This window comes from Mustela nigripes, chromosome 8, assembly GCF_022355385.1.
Source record: "Mustela nigripes isolate SB6536 chromosome 8, MUSNIG.SB6536, whole genome shotgun sequence".
NCBI classification, from domain to species: Eukaryota; Metazoa; Chordata; class Mammalia; order Carnivora; family Mustelidae; genus Mustela; species Mustela nigripes.
In genome coordinates, this window is record NC_081564.1 from 68,300,612 (window position 1) to 68,319,673 (window position 19,062).

Consider the following 19,062-nt stretch of genomic DNA (forward strand, 5'->3'; position numbering starts at 1 on the left):
TAGAATCGTACAGTGTATGACCTTTTGTGTTTGGTTTCTTTCACTTAGCATGTTTCAAGGTTCATACATGTTATATCTGTGTATCAGAACTTCATTTCTTTCTGTGACTGAATAGTAAATATTCCCTTGTAGGGACAAACCATATTTTGTTTGTCATCAGTTGATGGAGCAGGCTTTTCCTTCCTTCCTTCCTCCCTCCCTTCCTAACCCCCTCCCTCTAGCCCCTGACAACCACCAATCATATAATATAAAATAATAAAAAAAATATGGTAAATATTAAATGAGGTTCTAGGACAGTCTATTCCTTCCTATCTGTGTCTTTCTAGAACAGTTGTTTAGCACAGTGGTAAGAGAGTGATCTTTTAAATTCCAGCTGTATCACTAGTCGTACAAAGTCCCTTAATCTCTGATTCATTGTCCTCTCATTACATTGGGTGATAGAATAGGATCCATCTCACAGGGTCATTGTCTGGTTTAAATGAGTTGATAAGAGTATAACCCTTAGAATAGTGCCCAGCACATAGTAAGTCTTCAATAAATGCTATCGAAACAGTATCATGTCTAAATTATATCGATTATAAATGCCTTAAAAACAGGGCCCCTGCCTTCATTACAGCTAAGTGTAGAGCCTGCTCAAGCTTTCTCTACTTGCTTGGCTCAGCAGTATTAATTTATTAGCAGATGCAGGCATTGTCTTGCTTGCTGGTTTCTCCATCTGCTCTAAATTTAGGACTAAATAAAGACACTTGGGTAGGGGGTGGAGGAGGTTTTAGAGATCTCTGGTCCAAATCCATTGGGTTTTTGTTTTGTTCAAAAGCTGTAATCCCGAGAGAATTTAGAAGCATCTGCCAAAGACCATTTTAGGCATGTTTTGCAGAAATCTGTAGCATCTATTTACATGTTATGTGCATCTGCACTTTGAATCTTCAACCATTTGGATATAGTAATATCCTAACTGGTGTTCCAAATTTGATGCTACTTTATATATGGTGATTCCCTAAGTCATAACAGATGGATAGTAAATAAATTGATTTATGAGAAGCAATTTTTCAATCTTGGTAGTTAGAATAGTCACAATCTTACAATCCCAGATTTGAATAAGGATGGCTGAGAATAGGGCATCATAATTAAACTTTACATTTGTATGTGCATAATAATACCTTAATCTGTATACCTTGTTTAATGCTTACAAGCACTTGGTGAGGCAGGCAGGTAGGGGAGTATGATGAATTCTATTTCATAGATGAAGAAATTAGAATTAAGAGGTGATAACTGACTTGCCAGAATTTACTAAATATTAATAAATGGCAGAGCTGAGACTATGCTCAGGTTTCGTAACTGCTAGCCAGTGCCCTTTCCATTCCGCTGGCAGAGGAAAAAGTTAGGAACTCCCACTTTCTTCCATCAGATTTTACAGCCCGATTCTACCAAGGACCAGGCATTACTTGCCAGCAGCGGTCTGTGTGTGAGTCTTCAGTAAAGCCCTGGCCCGCCTTGGTCAGTCTCATTTTGAAAATGCTGTAGCCTCATCCCCCTGGCAATGAGGACTTCCGCCAGGCAAATGTTACAGGTAACAGTGTTTAACGGCAGGGTTAGAACTGAGAAACTTTGGAATTGAAAGATCAAAAACAATCATCGATTAAATAATTTGAATAATGGGGGAGAATCTTCTAGTCACCACTCAATCTCTTGCTCCTCACCTCAGGCTAACGATGCCTATAAAACGTGGCTGCAGAAGGTATTTTATGGACGGAACTTCGGGTAAAAGCAATCCTGGGCGTTTTGCAGTTTGTTTTCTCTGAAAGGGAGTCCCCCTCCCAGAACTGCCAGAACTGTTTATCATTGCATAGAGGAGAGGGAGTAGGATTAGAAGTAGAAAAAGAAGTAGCCTGAACATCCAGCTGATGGGGACTGCCTCTGTGTGGTTGAGAGTATTTATACTGTAAAGGAGTTGGCTTGAATGGCAGAGACAGAATGACTAAAATCTCTATGCAGTTAACATATCAAGTCTGACCCGACAAGTATGTACTGGCATAGGCAAGTATGAAGCATTTGGTGTTGGGCGTAGAAACAGGTCAAGAGAAAGCCCATGTAAGGGATCCACGTCGCATAACATGCCAGTATGATAGGAGTCTATATTTCAGAGGACTAAACCCGAATTGAATAAGCCTAAGCAATAACAATTTATTGATTTCTTATAAGTCAAAAGAACAAGGCTGGTACCAGCATCAGATGCAACTGAATCCAGAGCTCAAAGGATATCAGGGTTTTCCCCTCTCTCCCACCTTTTAACTCTGCTCCCCTCTGTTTATTATCCTCATTGCTCTGCAGATGGTCTTCCTCTATGGAGTCAGAGAACATGGTTGCCAGCAAGGGCAGACAGATGCTCCATCTTAGCCTAGTAATCTCAGCACGAAGAACATGGCTTCCATGTATAAATTCCCAGAGAAGGATTGTGATTGGCCAGTGTAGGCCATGTGTCCTCCTGTGGACCAGTCTAAGACTCAATGATGAATTCCATTTCTCAAGGGCTCAAGACTCAAGGGCAACCGAGGGCCAGAAGTGGTCAATTCTTGCTCGTGTCTCCACATTCAGATCAAAGCAGATGGAGTCTAGTTACCAGAAAATTGGTGGCAAGGAATCTGCCTGGGCTAGCACAGTCCACTACAGCCATAGTTCCCCAAATTACCTGAGGATAAAAATCACCTTGACCTTTGTTATAAAACAGATTCCTAGGCTCCCCACTCAGACTAATGGATTCAGAATGTGAGGAGAGGGACGCCTGGGTGGCTCAGTTGGTTAAGCAGCTGCCTTCGGCTCAGGTCACGATCCCAGCATCCTGGGATCGAGTCCCACATCCGGCTCCTTGCTCGGCCGGGAGCCTGCTTCTCCCTCTGCCTCCGCTGCCACTCTGCCTACCTGTGCTCGCTTGCGCACGCTCTCTGTCTCCCTCTCTCTCTGGCAAATAAATAAATAAAATCTTTAAAAAAAATTAAAAAAAAAAAGAATGTGGGGAGAGATGGATGGTAACTTGGATATTTAACAAGTGTTCCAAGTGTGTTAGCTTCCTGTTGCCACTGTAACAAGTTACCAAAATCTTAGTGGCTTAAAACAACATGAAGGTACTGTCCTATAGTTCTAGAGGCCAGAAGTTCAAAATCAGTGGGCTAATGTCAAGGGGTTGATAGGTCTGTTTTCTTCTGAAGGAGAAGAAAACAGGCTCTGAGAGAAGAACCTGTTTGTCATTTTCAGCTTCTAGTGGCTTTCTGGTGGTGTTCCTTGGCTTGTGGCCCCTTCTTCCATCCTTACAGTACAACATTCCAATCTCTCCTTCCATCATGACATCATTTTTCTACTCTGACTTTTCCTGTGTCCCTTTGATGAGAACCATCATGATGACTTCAAGGCCCACCAGAATAATCCAGGATTGTCTCCTCACCTCAAGATCCTTAACTTAATCACATCCACAAAGTCCCTCTTGCCATAAAATGTAATATTCATAGGTCCCAGGGATTAGGAATGGAGATAGTGGGCCCCTACTCATGCTACCATCCTACATAACTATTATTAGGTAAATTTGAGAAACACTGCAAGGAATGGCTAGTTAATCTTAGAACTACAATGTAAATATTCCAAACCACAAATATACTAGCACAGTTCATTATTTAACTGTGGATAATATACAGATGCCCAAACCAGCTGACCCAACATTTTTGCATGTATCAATAATTCATGCCATTTTATTTGGTAGTAGACCACTCAATGAATTTCCCACAGTCTATTTGTATATTCACCCATGGATGGACATTTGGCTTATTTCCTTTTCTGTTTATTTTGAATAAAGCTAGTCTGAACATTGGTGCACACAAGTCTCTGTGAAGATATATGTTTTCCTTGGGTGGTGGTATATCTACAAGTGGAATTGCTGGGTCATATGATCAATGTATATACCACTTTTAAAGATACTGCCAGACCATTTCCCAAAGTGGCTATAACCATTTTACTCTCTTCCTAGCACTCCCAAGTACTCCACATCCTTGTCAACACTTAATATGGCAAATCTTTTTTTTTTTTTTTTTTTTAGCTATCCTTGTGGCCACGAAGCAGTATCTCATTGTGGTGTTGTTGGTTTTTTTTAAGTAAGCTCTACACCCATTGTGGGGCCCAAACCCATGACTCTGAGGTGGCGAGTCACAGGCTCTCCTGACTGAGCCAGCCAGCCCTTCACTGTGCTTCTAACCTGCATATGAGTGAGCCGCTTTTCCTGTGCTTTCAGTCATTTGTGTATCTTCTGGCATTTTTGAGATCCTATTAATGCAAATGCCCTTGAGGCAGCACTGGTAGTTCCATACGGGGTGGTTTCTACTAAGTGAGGCCTTGGGAGGAAGGGGTGATGGTAGATGAGGTTGGGGAGGCCTGGGGATAGGTGGGGTTTGTGCTTAGGGCAGAGTGAGGAACCATGAGGGGCTCCGGATCTGGCAAGTCAAGACTAGCGCTGCTGTTGTTTGTGTAGGTGTGAAAAGGTATACAGTGTTGTTGCTGCTATAAGTTTTAACCTGGACGTGATTGACAACAGGGTTTGCTTTGGCAATCACTCAGGATCAATCAGCCTGTGGGATTGCATTTCTAGATCCCTTTTGCCAACCTCATTACCACCGGGCAAAAATGTCTGAGAGCCTCGGGGAAATAAGTTTGCCAAAAAGGATGGGACAGAAGAACAAACATTTGACTGGTTCCTGAATGGAACTCACTCGATTCTCACAACAGCCTTAAGTTTCTTTCGAGGATAAAAACTCAGGAGGGGAACTGCTGTGTTTCAGGGATACTTTGTCCTATTTCCATAATGCCAGCTGCTCTCCGAAACAACTTCCCAGTTTATGCTCCGCTCCCACCAAGTGCACCTTAAATGTCCTGGGCCCCACTCATTGCTAGCAGGAAATGGTAGCTGATTCTCCTTTTTCTTTCTTCCAATCTGAAATGGTATTTAACTTTAATTTACATGTCACTGATTACTAATGAGCTTAAACATCTCTTAGTAGACTTGTTAGTCATTCAGATTTCTTCTGTGAATTGCCTCATCATATCCTATGCTCATTTTGTTTTCTGTTGGATTTTCTATCTTTTCCTTAAAGCCATCTCAGAATTTTAAAAGTATTATAAATCTTTATTTTTTGTTGGTTTTGAAGATGACAAATAACTTTTCCCATTTGATCACCTATTAGTTGTGATTATGATGGCCTCCATAAGACAGACATAATTTAACTTAATCAAATCTATGGATTTTTTTTTTTTGGTGCCCTTATAATTTGTATATTTGGCAACTTTTTTAAAGAAAATTTTCCCACCCCTAAAGTCCCAACAATATTCTTCTACATTTCCTTCCACTGGCTTTATGATTTTGTTTTTCAAATTTAGGATTTTTTAATAGATTTTATTTATTTCTAAGAGAGAGAGAAAGAGAGAATAAGCAGGGGGAATGGCAAGGCAGGAGGGAGAAGCAGGCTCCCCGCTGAGGAAGGAGACTGATACGGGACCCCATCCCAGACCCTGGGATCATGACCTGAGCCAACGGCAGACGCTTAATAGACTGAGCTACCCAGGCATCCCTCAAATTTAGGATTTTAATCTGTTTAAGGGATTTTTTTTTTGCATATGTTATGAGATTCAACTGAATTTTTCTCCTTAGAGCAAAACAATTGTTCTATCTACTGAATAATTCATCTATTTCCCACTGATTAGTGGAGTCTTTCTATCCCAAGTTCACCATATTAATACCTGCGCCATTTGCTCTTGCTATGCCAGGAACACAACTGCTCTGATGATTCCAGATTTGCAACGTGTCTCATTATTTGGTCGGGTGCATCCCTCCTTTTGCTCTTCTTTTCAGATGTATCTCAAGTATTTGTAGATATGTGTTCTTCTGTTTACATTTTAGAATCAATTTTCTTCACTTAGGATTATGATGCAATTACATTTAATTTATAGGTTAATATTGGGAGAATTGCTGTTTTTATAATGTTAAATTCTTCTAGCAGTGAACATAACAGTATGTTCTTGTTTATTCAGGTTTTCTTTTATGCCTCTTAAATGAGTTTTACATTTTTATGTGCATTATTGGGTAGTTTAATTTCTATATATTTTATAGTTTTATAACTACTGTAAATGGTATCTTGTTTATAGGGTTTGAAGGTGTAGAGGAATGCTGTTGCTTTCTGTATGTTTCCCTGCTATGTGGCAACCTTCCTGAACTTGTGTGAGATCTAATAATTTGTTAATTCTCTTGGGTTTTCCACGTAAGTGACAATAACACATTTCTCTCTTTCCTTCCAACCCTTGAACCCTCTCATGGCATTACATTGGTCAGTCCTCTAGCTCAAACAGCAGTTGTGGCTAGCAGGTCTGTTTTGTTTCTGAACTAAAAGTGATCACACCTGGGGTGCCTGGGTGGCTCAGTCACTTAAGCGTCTGCCTTTGGCTCAGGTCGTGATCCCAGGGTCCTGTGATTGAGCCCCACATCAGGCTCTCCACTCAGTGGAGAGTCTGCTTCTCCCTCTCCTCTGCTTCTGCCTGCTGCTCCCCCTGCTTGTGCACTCTCTCTGTCAAATAAATAAATAAAATCTTAAAAATAAATAAATAAATAAAAGTGATCACATCTAAGGGTTCACCATCTAGAGTCTTTGACTCTAGATCCTCTTTTAAGGGGCAAGCTGATTACGTCAGGCTCACTAAGGTCAATCTTTCTTGATTAATTAATTGTATTTATTTATAAGATTTTATTTATTTATTGGACAGAGAGAGAGAAAAAGCACAGTAGGGGTGCGAGGGGCAGACGGAAAAAGAGAAGCAGACTCCCTGGGAGCAGGGAGTCAATGAGGAGCTTGATCCCAGGACCCTGAGATCACAAACTTAGCCAAAGGCAGATGCTTAGCCAACCAAGCCGCCCAGGTACCCCTTGATTAATTTAAACTTAACTGATTTCAGAACTTTAATTATATGTCTAAAATCCCTTCATATCTTTTCTTATCATATTCCTTTGCCATATAATGTGACTAATCACAGGAGTGATATCTCATCATATTCACAGGTGCTGCCCACACTCAAGGGGAGGAGATCATTCTAGGGTTTATCTCTGTGGGGCTCATATTAGAATTCCACCTACCACATCCAACTCAGATTCAGGACTGTGTAACCTCATCTGTGTAACGTCTATATCTCCTTTCTGTCATGTCAAATCTCAGTTCTCAGTAACACTAATATAATTCTTCATTTGCTTTATCCTGCAATACACACCACTAACAGTCTCGGAATAATAATGCCAAGACTCTACCACCAAAGGGATTGTCAAAAAATAGGTTTTAAGATGTGTATTTGTGGGATGCCTGGGTGGCTCAGTTGGTTAAGCAGCTGCCTTTGGCTCAGGTCATGATCCCGGCGTCCTGGGATCGAGTCCCACATTGGGCTCCTTGCTCCGCGGGGAGCCTGCTTCCCCCTCTGACTCTGCCTGCCACTCTGTCTGCCTGTGCTCACTCTCGCTCTCTCTCTCTCTCTCTCTCTGACAAAACAAATAAAATCTTTAAAAAGAAAAAAAAAAAAGATGTGTATTTGTATGTTTGTATTGCAGTTCTTTTGTCCTCAGGCTATGTCCCGCTAGGGATGTGGAGTCCAATGCCTTGTTTTAAAGTCACTTCCATGTGCCAACAACTTGAGAGTCTGAGGTTCATTTGTTTCAATTTGTCTTCACTTCTTAGGGATTGCTTTTTAACTTTAATTTTATTTCATAATTATGCTAAAGATTTAAGTAGTTTTACAGTGAAATTCACACAACGAGGTACATTTAGAACATCTAGTTTCTCACTCCTTGTCTCTTTCCTCCTCATAAGTAGTTTTAAAATTTTTTTAATGGTTATTTTTCTGTTTAAAGTTTTCTCCGTGGGTCAATAGGTATTTTCTGGCTGTGTATCCCCCTCATCGACATTTTCAAATTTATTAGTGTGTAGTAGTTCATAATCTTATTAAAAATGTCTATTTTGTCTGTAAATTATTTTTTCCTCTTAATTCTGTTTTCTGTTTACTCGTCTATCTTCCTGCTTTTTTATTGATCTTATGACAGGATTTTTAAAAATCATCTTTTGATTTTGTTGTTCATATTTATTGCTTTTCCCCTCCTCCCCAGCACCTGTATCATTGATTTTTGCCATATCTTTATTATTTCCTTCCTGTTTATTCCTTTGGGGTTTGGCACTAAACACTTAGCTCATTTGATTTCAATATTTCTTATTTGTTAAATAAATGTTTGTAACACTGCAAATCCCATTAAGCACTACCTTATGTACACTTTGACACATGGTGCTTTCATTATATTTTATAATTTCCCTTATTATAATTCCTTTTCTCTGGTATTTGATAGTATTTTTTACATCTCCAGATTTTTAGGAGTTTGAAGCTGTTCTTTAAAAAAAAAAAAAGATTTATTTATTTTAGAGAGAGAGAGTGAGTGAGTGAGTGGGAGGAGGGGCAGAGGAAGAGGGAGAAAAGCTGATTCCCAGCAGAGCAGAGCCTAACCACATGCTGGCCCAATCCCAGGAACCCTGAGATCATGACCTGAGCCAAAATCAAGACACCACATTGAACCTCCTGAGCCACCCAGGGGCCCCCTAAAGCTATTCTTTTATTAATGATTTCCAAATTTATTGTTTGTGATAAAGAACATGGCCCATATGTTGTTAATTTTTAAAATTCACCGAGGACATTGACTAGTAGGTGAGTGATCTCTGGAGCCTTCCATATATTCTTGAAGAAATGTACATTCTTTATTTGTTGAGTACAAAGTTCTTTACTGGACTGAGCTCACTAACTGAGTCAGTCGACTGACCTCCAGGGCATGTAAGGTCTTCTTTGTCCCTTAGGATGTTTTCCCCCTGAAAGTCTATTTTGGGTGACACTGAAATTGCTACTCTGGAGGTTTGTTGGTTCATATTTACTCTGCATCTCTTTTTCCATCTCTTACTATTCAAAGAATGATTCACTGGGTCCTTTCCTGGCCAGTGCTGGGCAAGCATCAGGATGCCCTGGAGCTAAGTTCAGCCCCTCAGCTCGCAGGAGGGGAGCTTTGGCTGTCTCTGAGCCTGCAGAGCACCCTGCTGATTTTCTTAGTTTCCTCTCCCACATCTGTCTTGTTCATTTCCATATTCCTATCTTGCAGCACAGTGCCTGATATCTGGTGGGCACTCAGTAAATATTTGTGCAATGAATGGAGCAAACAGCCTTCTTAGGAAAATAAGACCCCTTTAAGAAGTTGGAATTTATGGAGCGCTGAGTGCATGTTAAAAGCTTCTCCCCACATATGACCTCTCTGATCTTCACGCCTACCTTGCTCTTCTCTTGTACCCTGCCCTTGCTTCGCTGGTGTTACTGTTCCGTGAACACACCGACCTCATCGCTGCTTCGGAATCTTTACACCTGCTCTCCCCAGATGTTGGCACAGCTTATTCCTTTGCATCATTCAGGTCCCTGCTCAAAGGCCACCTCTTCAAACATCTTCCCTGAGTCACCCCATCTAAAATACTACTATTCCGTACCTCTGCAAATCTGATCCAAATCCCATCACTCTCTATGGTCTTTCCTTAAGACAGCAATTATCACTAATATGATTCGTTTGGCTCCATGTTTATTGTCTGTCACCCACCAGAAGTTCTTAGAAGACAAGGACTTAGTCTGTACACCACTGTACCTCCTCTAAAGTAAGTGTCCGGTAAACAGTAGACACTCAGTAAGTTTTCGTCGGGTGAGAAAATTTTCCTTTAATCCTCAGGGAAATAACATTTTTAACAAGCATGATAATACCTAGTTCTATAGAGGAAGTCATTAAAGCTGAGAAAGGTTCAGTAGCTTGCCCAGGAGCACAGGCAATGGAGCCAGGATTTGAACATGAGCTCATTTGACTCACAAACCCATCCCTAACCTCCACCTCTAAGCTGCTGTTCGCTAATGAAGTAGAATGTAAACACACAGGACAGGAGCAAATCAAGGGCCAGAGGGGTGGCTTGTGGCTTTCTGGATGAGGAGAGCTGGGCCTCTGGATGGGATGGGGAATGGTGGAGGGAGGGAGGGAAGCAGGGAAGGCCGACCCTGGACCTGGGCCTGGGATGGTCCACGTGGCCTTTTCCTTGGCTGAGGGATCGGTTGGGACTTGCTCCTGGGGGAGCAGTGAGGGCGGAGGGCAGTTTGTAGGGGAGCACCGCACAAGCCTGCATTCCTGGGCCTTTGGGTCAAACCCTCCACAAAAAACCTCGGCCAAGGAGCCTTTGTGGACTGTGGCTAAGGGAGTCAGGCCCGGCATTCTAACTAACATCCCCCTCCCCCGGCCCCCGTGGCCTCTGGCAGGTTCAGACCAACTCCCGCAGCCCGCTCACGGCGCCAGCGATCAGTGTGCTGGGAAGGGCGGGCCGGGCGTCCAGGCTGCGGAGGCGCTTCGGAGCCGGAGCGTCTTTCTTAGACGGGGCTGGTGTTCCTGTCGAACCAGGTGAGAGCCCACCCGTGAGCCAGCCGCCCTGAAAAGCGGGCGGGAGCAAACGGCCACCACCACCAGGGGCCCGGGCTGCCTGCGGCCGGCAGGGTGTCGCGTTCTCACTTCCCTGCTGATGAGAGATGCGCGCGCGGGGGCGCAGGTGGTCCGGCCGGGGAGGAGGCTCCACCCGCAGCAGCGCTCCCCCGCGGGAGTCTCCGTGCGTGGGCGGCGGGGGGTGGGGGGCGGGGGGCAGGGAGCGTGGCGACAGTTCAAAGGCAGCAGCTGGGTGCAGCTTGTCAAAAGGGCCCGGGAAGTGAAAGTCCACCGGGCATAGGAAAAGGGAAGAGAAAACGGCAGAGAGGGGAGGGGCAGCAGTCGCCGGGGGCAAGGGAAAGGCAAGTCTCGGAGTGGCAGGTGTCGTGGGCGCTTCTGCCAGGCATCTTTTCTTGGAGGAGGGGACAGCAAGGCTGAGTCTTAGAACCAACGCCTTGCATCCTTCCCACAGCCCGTTCGGAGGGAGGAGCAGACGCCAGGTAAGTGCTGTCCAAACGCACACAGCATCCTTCTTCTCCTTCAAATGCCTCATTTCCACCTCTAAAAAGTGGCACTTGATTATACTCGAACACTTTAAAAGAAAATAGTAACTGCAATTTTCGTCCAAGGTAAAGTTAATTACTTTCCTCCAGTCTGTCTCCCCAGATAATTGCTTTAAAAATAAGAAAAGAGGGGCACATGGGTGGCTCAGTCCATAAGTGTCTGTCTTCAGCTCAGGTCATGGTCCCAGTGTCCTGGGATCAAGCCCCCCATCAGGCTCCTGGCTCAGCAGGAAACCTGCTTCTCCCTCTCTCACTCTCCCTGCTTGTATTCCCTCTCTCTGTCAAATAAATAAATAAAATCTTTAAAAAAAAAATAAGAAAAGATTTTGGTGATGGTAGGGTAATCTGCTTTTCCCCTGAGTTGAAAGTTCAAACCCTTTGCATAAATATTCATTATAAGAATCTTTTATCACTAAAAGGATGCCAACTCTACCTTTAAAAAAAAAATGTTTTGTTTTTGTGTTTGATGAAATTGTTATTTCCAGCACCCTCCACTCTGTGATGTTCCCTTTTGTGCCTGTGACACCAAGTGAGACAGATGCCACGTTCACTTGTTTGGACCAAAAACTATGTAGTTTTAAGGCTGATTTGGAGTCTCCTAGGAGAAGAAAGAGGCTGGATAAATTTTAGGTGGTTCAGTTAATGTTCGTCACCATCCAGTTCCTCACCCAAAATAAAGCATGGCACCTAGTAGGATCACTCAGCATGTTTCCTGAATGAGGGATTTTGGAAAAAAGAAAGCCGAGTTTATCATTGAAAAGCATTGGAAGTAGATGGCATCACAGCTGTGGACTGCCTCCTGAATCAGTTGGTTTTCCTTCCTATTCCCCTCCTCAGGAGATTTTGCATTCAAGGACCTAGAGGTCTGGAATGTAGAGTCTAGGGTCTTGCATTTAGAACTCTGGGTCCAGGGACGAGCTGTATCACCTCCTCTAGGAGGCTGTTAGAAATGTGGATGCTCCGTTCCTACCGGAGTCACTGAATCAGAATCTGCATGATCGTGTTCAAGATCATGTTCAAGTGGAAAAAACACCGTTTGAAAGTATCTGGGCCACTTCCTTTTGGAGACACCTGGTCAGGAGGCCCTTCTGGGTCTTGACTTCAGATCTGGGTTGCAGGACAGTTCCATACTGCACTTTGTACAGAGCGCTGGAGACCACAGAGGGTTCCAAATCCAGCTCTCCTATTAAAGGAACTTCATTACATGGGCAGGTGATGTAAAAAGTTAAAAAAAAAAAAAAAAGAGATCAGTGTCAGAGAAAACTTACAAAAATAGTACAAAAAACTTCTGCATATCCTTTACCCAGACTCACCAATTGTTAATATTTTCTCTCTCTACTTATATATTATTTTGGAATTAATGGAGGGCTAGTTATACACATAGGTCTGCCTTTCCCCTTAATACTTCAGTGTGGACTTACTAAGATTAAGGACATTCTCTTACATCACCGAAACACCAGGGCCAGATTCAGGGGGAGGCAGGGAAGGTCTGAGTCAGTGGCCCTGAGAGGGCTTCCTAGGAGCCTTTCTTACCGCACCCTAATCCTGGCCCTGCACATATACTTGCCCAAATCGGGAAACCTAACATGGATTCAATACTATTATCTAATCTACTGTCGGTATTCCAGTTGCATCAGTTGTTCCAAGAATGCCCCATTTTTACATACCCAACTCAAGACCATGCACAGCATTTCATCGTCATGTCTATTGGGTGTCCTTCAGTCTGAAACAGTTCTTCAGTCTGTTTTCCATGACGACATTTTTGAAAGCTATAGACCAATTATTTTATAGAATGGTCCTCCATATGGTGACAAGTTATTTTTAATCTCTTGATGGTTCAGTTTCACCACCTATAGATTGAGAATCATTCCTGCTTCATGTTGAATTGAATAAATTCAACCATCTTATAGTCATGACACATGGCTGGTGTACATGGATTTAAAAAGTTAGCTAATACTAATTAGCTTCTTGTCAGTACCGCGTTAAGTGCTTCACCAGCATGGTCTCACTGAGTCTTCCCTATAGCTCAGTGACACAGGCTCTGTTTTTGTCCCTGTTTCACAGGTGAAGAAATGGAGACTTAGAATGATTTGTCCACTGTCTTATAGCTAGTAAGGAGTGAAATGGGGACCTGAACCAAGTCAGCCTGCCTCTGAGGACTATTTGCTTAGTAACCTTGTTAGGGATGCTTACCTAAAATGTTAAGGTTTTTTGTTTGTTTATTTGTTTTTAAAGATTTATTTATTTATTTGAGAGAGAGAGAGAAAGAGAAACAGGGTGAGGGGTAAGGGAGAGGGAACAAATCTCAAGCAGATTCCCTGCTGAGTGTGGAGTGTGGAGCCTGACTTGGGGGTCGATCTCATGACCCTGAGATCATGACCTGAGCTAAAATCAAGAGTTGGACACGCAAGTGACTGAGCTACCCAGGCACCCCTAAAATGTAAGATTTAAGATAAAATGTACATAATATAAAATTTACCATTTTGATCATTTTATTTTCTCTTACCTTTATTGAGATATAGTTGACATACATTGTGTAAATTTAAGGTATACAATGTGATGATTTGGTACAGGTACATATTGTAAAATATTATCATTATAAGGTTAGTAACATATTATTCATTTTACAAAATGACATTTTTTTTTAGGCGGTGGAAATATTTAGGATCTCTTAGCAGCTTTCAAGTATATAATACAGTCTTTTTTTTTTTTTTTAAAGATTTTATTTATTTATTAGACAGAGAGAAATCACAAGTAGATGGAGAGGCAGGCAGAAGTAGATGGAGAGGCAGGCAGAGAGAGGAAGGGAAGCAGGCTCCCTGCTGAGCAGAGAGCCCAATGCGGGACTCGATCCCAAGACCCTGAGATCATGACCTGAGCCGAAGGCAGCGGCTTAACCCACTGAGCCACCCAGGCACCCCTATAATACAGTCTTGTTAACTAAAGTCACCATGCTATATGTTAGGTCCCTAGATCTTATTCATCTTATAACTGAATATTCGTACCCTTGGACCAACATTTCCTCATGTCTCCCCAGCCCCTGGTAACGACCATTTGACTCTTTGTTTCTATGAATTTTAACTATTTTATTAATTTGTTTGTTTGTTTATTTTTAGTGAAGAATGGTTGACACACAAAGTTACACTAGTTTCAAGTGCACAAGTTTATTAACTATTTGAAAGTATACAACTCAGAGTCTTTTAGTATTGTCACAATGCTGTACAAACATCAGCATTAATTCCAGAACATTTCCATTACTTCAAAAAGAAACCCGTGTCTTTCAGTTCCCCTCCTTTTATCCCCTGATAACCACTAAATCTGCCAATCTTTCTGTTTCTATGGATTTGCATATACACACAACGGAATACTACTGAACAATAACAAGGAGCTAACTACTGATATACACAGGAACATTTTGGATCTCAAAAACATCACGCTGAGTGAAAAAATCCAGATGCAAAAAAATTACGTGTTGTAAGATTCCATTTATAGGGAATTTTAGAAAAGCCAAAACCTTAAAAACAGGAAGTGTGGCAGTGGTTGCCTGGGGCCAGGAATGTGGGGGTGGGGGTTGACTTGACCGCAAAGGGGCCAAAGGCAGTGTTCCAAACTGGATCGTGTGATGTATACCTTTACCCAAATCCATCCAACTCTCTATGTTAAAAAGTTTGTCAATGTAAATTGTACCTCAGTAAAACCGTAAAAACACAAACATACATGTTCTCCATACTTACCAGCATATCTTCCTTCATAGTCTGGCTCTGTATCTCTTTCCAGCCTCCCCTCCCCTCACCTCTCACCTCTCTCCTCTACGCATTCAGTCAACAAACATTCTCTGACACTTGCTGCATACAAAGTCCTCAAGAGAACTTCCACCCTTAGGGAACTCACAACCTAGTCAGAACAAAGATAGGGCTCCCAATCCTGATAAACATCAGGGATCCTAGAGGATCACCAAATCTTCTTCTTCTTTTTTTTTTTTTACTCATCTTATTTATTTTTGTAAAATAATCTCTACACCCATCATAGGGCTCAGAGTCATGACCCCAAGATCAAAAGTCCCATGCTCTTCTAACGGAGCCAGCCAAGAGCCCTGATTATCAATTGAGTCTTAAAGGAGAGGAATGAGAGCATATACGTTCCAGTCACTTTTAATTCCAAGTTTGAATCAAGGTTCAGTTTAATTTTTTAAAGAAGTAGTGCATTTTTCAGGGTTCAAGAATAAACGATATTAATAGTGAAAAGCTTGCTCCCATCCAGTTCCCAGTCCACCCTATACAACCTATACAAGCATTGTTGTTATAAACACATACTATTTTTCTTTCTTTTAACAGAAAAGATAACATAATATACATATCATTTTGGACTTTGCATTGTCATTTCGCAGTAAACCTTTGAGATCTGTCCATAAGGGTACAGTGAAAACTACACTTTAATTATAGTTATGTAACATTTCATTGTATGGATGTATCATAATTTATTTTACCCAGTCTCCTTTAGGTATACATTTGAGTTTTTCCAACAACCTGTTATGGCAAACAATACTGTAATGGGTACCCTCTTTATAAGGGGTGTATTGGGTTTTGTTTTTTGTTTTGTTTGTATATATGTATATCTATGGCTATATATTGAATTCTTTTTTCATCCATTCCACAAACATGCCAGCCACTTTCATGTCTGTAGCCTGTTTCTCTGCCTTGAAAGTCTTTACCCAGTCCTTTTCTATTGGCAAACTCCTACTTTACCTCAAAAGCCAACTCAAATGCCACATTCTTGTGAAGGCTTCTGAACTCCCACAGGCAAGCGTTGTTCCTTCTCTTGTTTTCTCACCGTATTCCATGACCCCATCATCAGAATGATCTATTAACACATCATTCTTGCCCCAGTAGAGTAGGATTGACTCAAGGGCATGGACTATAGTAAATTTATCTTTGAATCCCTTTGTAATTGGTACCTGGTAAGTATTGAGGAAAACGTGCATTGCATGAATGGTTAGGACTGACAGAGGGGTCTGTACTGCTCCTGTCCCTTGCTGTCAGCTGCCTCTTGGTTTGTGTTCCTACGTAGAGGACCGTGGCCAGACAAAGGTGGGCTGTGATTTCCCTTCCCCTCCCACCTAATTCCTTCCTTCCTGCCTCCACCCCTTCCCTACCCTTGGGATTCTGTCCACAGCTGCCTTTGTGGCCCTTGCTGGATCTGGCATGGATAGCAGTTATTCTAGCTTTTCAGTACATTAAGATAGATAAATAAACAAATAAATAAGTAAATAAAATGGAGCATTGGTTCCACCCATCTTCTCTTTCTTCATCGAGTCTTTGGCCTCTTATGAAGCTCAAAGAACATATCCCTTGAGGGCCAAATGCACATCAGTTGCTCTCAAACATAATTTCCTGCACTTCAAGTCAAAGGAGATGACAGAGTTTACTATTGTGCTTTAGGAAAGTGGGAAATGCTTATAGTGTTTAGGTTAAGCAATCTTAAATGATTTTCAAGGGCAACTTAGATTCTTTTTTAAAAACATTGGGTTAACTCTGAAATGTCATGAAACTCATGGCTGGCCCTGTCAATTGCTAGGTCACTTCTGTATTAAAAATTATTCTATTTCTGCCTTGCTGGGCAGTGCTGGAAGTGGGAGCTCTCCCCCCCTCCACTTCTGGAACGAAAAGCCAAAAGCTCTATATTCTCCTGACCCTGGAGAAGCTCCAAGTCCGGGATGTGAGCCATCAAAGAAAACAACAGGGCAAGAAGGCTTTCAAGCCTTCCCAGGGCAGAGATGGAGATGGGATTGAGATGTTTCACCTGAAGAAGTCTCAGGAAAAGTGGTAGCTTAGGTCCCTTGGAGTTCTTTGGGATGGTGGTCTTCAGAATTTCTTGCTTGCATGTCTCTTCAAAGAAATTTGAGAAACCACACTTCTTGTACTTTTAAAGGTCATATCTAAAATGTTTCATCTTAAGTTTAAATAATGGCAAAGTTTGTTATTTCTGGCATAATAAGTATTGGCATTTTAAAATGAGATTGTTACATCATTCTGTAAGTGTATCCAAGGGGATCTAAATATCATAATGTACCTATCATCCGTTTAAAAAATACATGAACAAGCTTTTCTTAAAAAGAAATCCTACATCACTCTTTTTCTCGTTATCTTGCATTTCCATTCCACTTGCTCCTGAACATGATAATATGAGATTTTAGGCTGGAAAGTCTTTTATTGATCAGCCTATCATAGTTCCCTAAAAATTAAAAAAAAATTTTTGATTGAGTCTCCAAGTTTAAAACATTCATCTTGACCGTGTTATTAATACAATCTTCAGGGGCGCCTGGGTGGCTCAGTCAGTTAAGTGTCTGCTTTCGGTTCAGGTCATGATCTCAGGGTCCTGGGATTAAGCCCAGAGTAGGACTCCTTGCTCAGAGGGGAGTCTGCTTCTTCCTCTTCCTCTGGTTCTGCCCCCCTCCACATTGTGCTCACTCACTCTCTCTCTCTCAAATAAATAAAGTCTTTAAAAATATATAATTTTGAATACCTAATTGGTATAAACAACATAAAATATTATAAATTTTGATGAACTACTAAATTAAAAAAAAATTATTTATTTATTTGACAGAGAGAGAGAGAGTGAGAGAGGGAACACAGGCAGGGGGAATAGGAGAGGGAGAAGCAGGCCTCCTGCTCAGCAGAGAGCCTGATATGAGTAGGGCTTGATTCTAGGACTCTGGGATCATGACCTCAGCCGAAGGTAGACACTTAATGACTGAGCTACCCAGGCACCCCGATGAAATATCAAAATTAAAATTTAGAATAGTTTTTACAGGAATAAGATATAGTTTAGATCAACTCTATTGCTAGTTTTCACTGTTTTGGGGAAGAAGCATGAAACACCTGTTCATTTATTCAACAATTTATTAAGCACCTCCTATTTGTCAACAGCAACTCTAGTCACTTAGGATACGTTAGTAAACGTTACAGAAAAATCCCTGACCTCGTGGAGCTTACATTCTAGTGGGGAGGGGCAATAGATAATAAGCAATAAGCATAAGTAAATAATACAGCATATTAGAAGAGCTATGAAGAAAGATAGAGCAGGGTAAGAGGGATCTGGGGTGTAGTGTAGGGTTCAAAATGAGTTGTGATTTTAAAAAAATGTTAGGATGGGCCTCATTGAGAAGATGGCATTTGACTAAAGATGGTTAGGGAGTTCGGGAGTTAGGGAGTTAGCACTGCAGACACCTGGGGGAAATGTGTGCCAGGCAAAGGGAAGTGCCAACGCAAAGGCCCTAACTCAGGAATGTGGCTGGTATCTAATACTAATAAGGCTGTAGCAGATTCTTCCAGGAGAATAATAGGACATGAGATTAGAATAATAGGACATGCGGTGGTGGTGCAGATCTTGTAGAACCCTGTAGACTACTGTAAGGACAAAGACTTTTACTCTGAGTGAGACGAGGAGTCATTGTGGGGACTTAAGCAGAGGAGTGACATGATTTGACTTATGTTTTGGGAGGACCCCTTTGGTTAGTATGTTGAGAATAGACTCTAAGGGGTAAGACTGAAAGCAGGAAGAGCTTTTGGAAGACTAATCCCAACATGAAATAATGGTGACTTAAACCGGGGGGTAGTAGCAGTGGAGATGCTAAGGGAGGCTCTGAATCTAGACTAGATATGAGATGTAAAAGAAAGAGGGAGGTCCAGCATGACTCTAAGGTTTTTCATCTGAGCAGTTGGAAGGATGGACTTGTCATCAACTGAGACAGGAAAATTGGTGGGTTGAACAGTTTGAGGGAGGATGTTTTTCAGTCTGTGGCGAAAGTTTGAGATGTACAGTAGACTGCTGGGTATCAGAATCTGGAGTTCAGATGAGAGGTCTGGGCTGAATACATAAATTTGGAAATGTCATCATATATGATGATATCATGTATCTCTGAAACTGGTATTGAAAGTTAGAAGGCTTAATGAGACTCAC

General features: G+C 41.8%; 1 protein-coding gene across 1 annotated transcript; it reads right to left on the reverse strand.

Moving 5' to 3' along the window:
* Nucleotides 1–10,385: 10,385 nt before the first annotated feature.
* LOC132023011 (uncharacterized) lies at nt 10,386–11,093 on the reverse strand. The gene has a single exon (XM_059408069.1). The coding sequence runs from the start codon at nt 11,091–11,093 to the stop codon at nt 10,386–10,388; it is 708 nt and encodes a 235-aa protein (XP_059264052.1).
* Between the last annotated feature and the right edge of the window lie 7,969 nt (nt 11,094–19,062).

Bases quoted from the DNA above. Each gene is read 5' to 3' on its own strand.
- LOC132023011 (XM_059408069.1), bottom strand. From the start codon at position 11,093: ATGAGGCATTTGAAGGAGAAGAAGGATGCTGTGTGCGTTTGGACAGCA.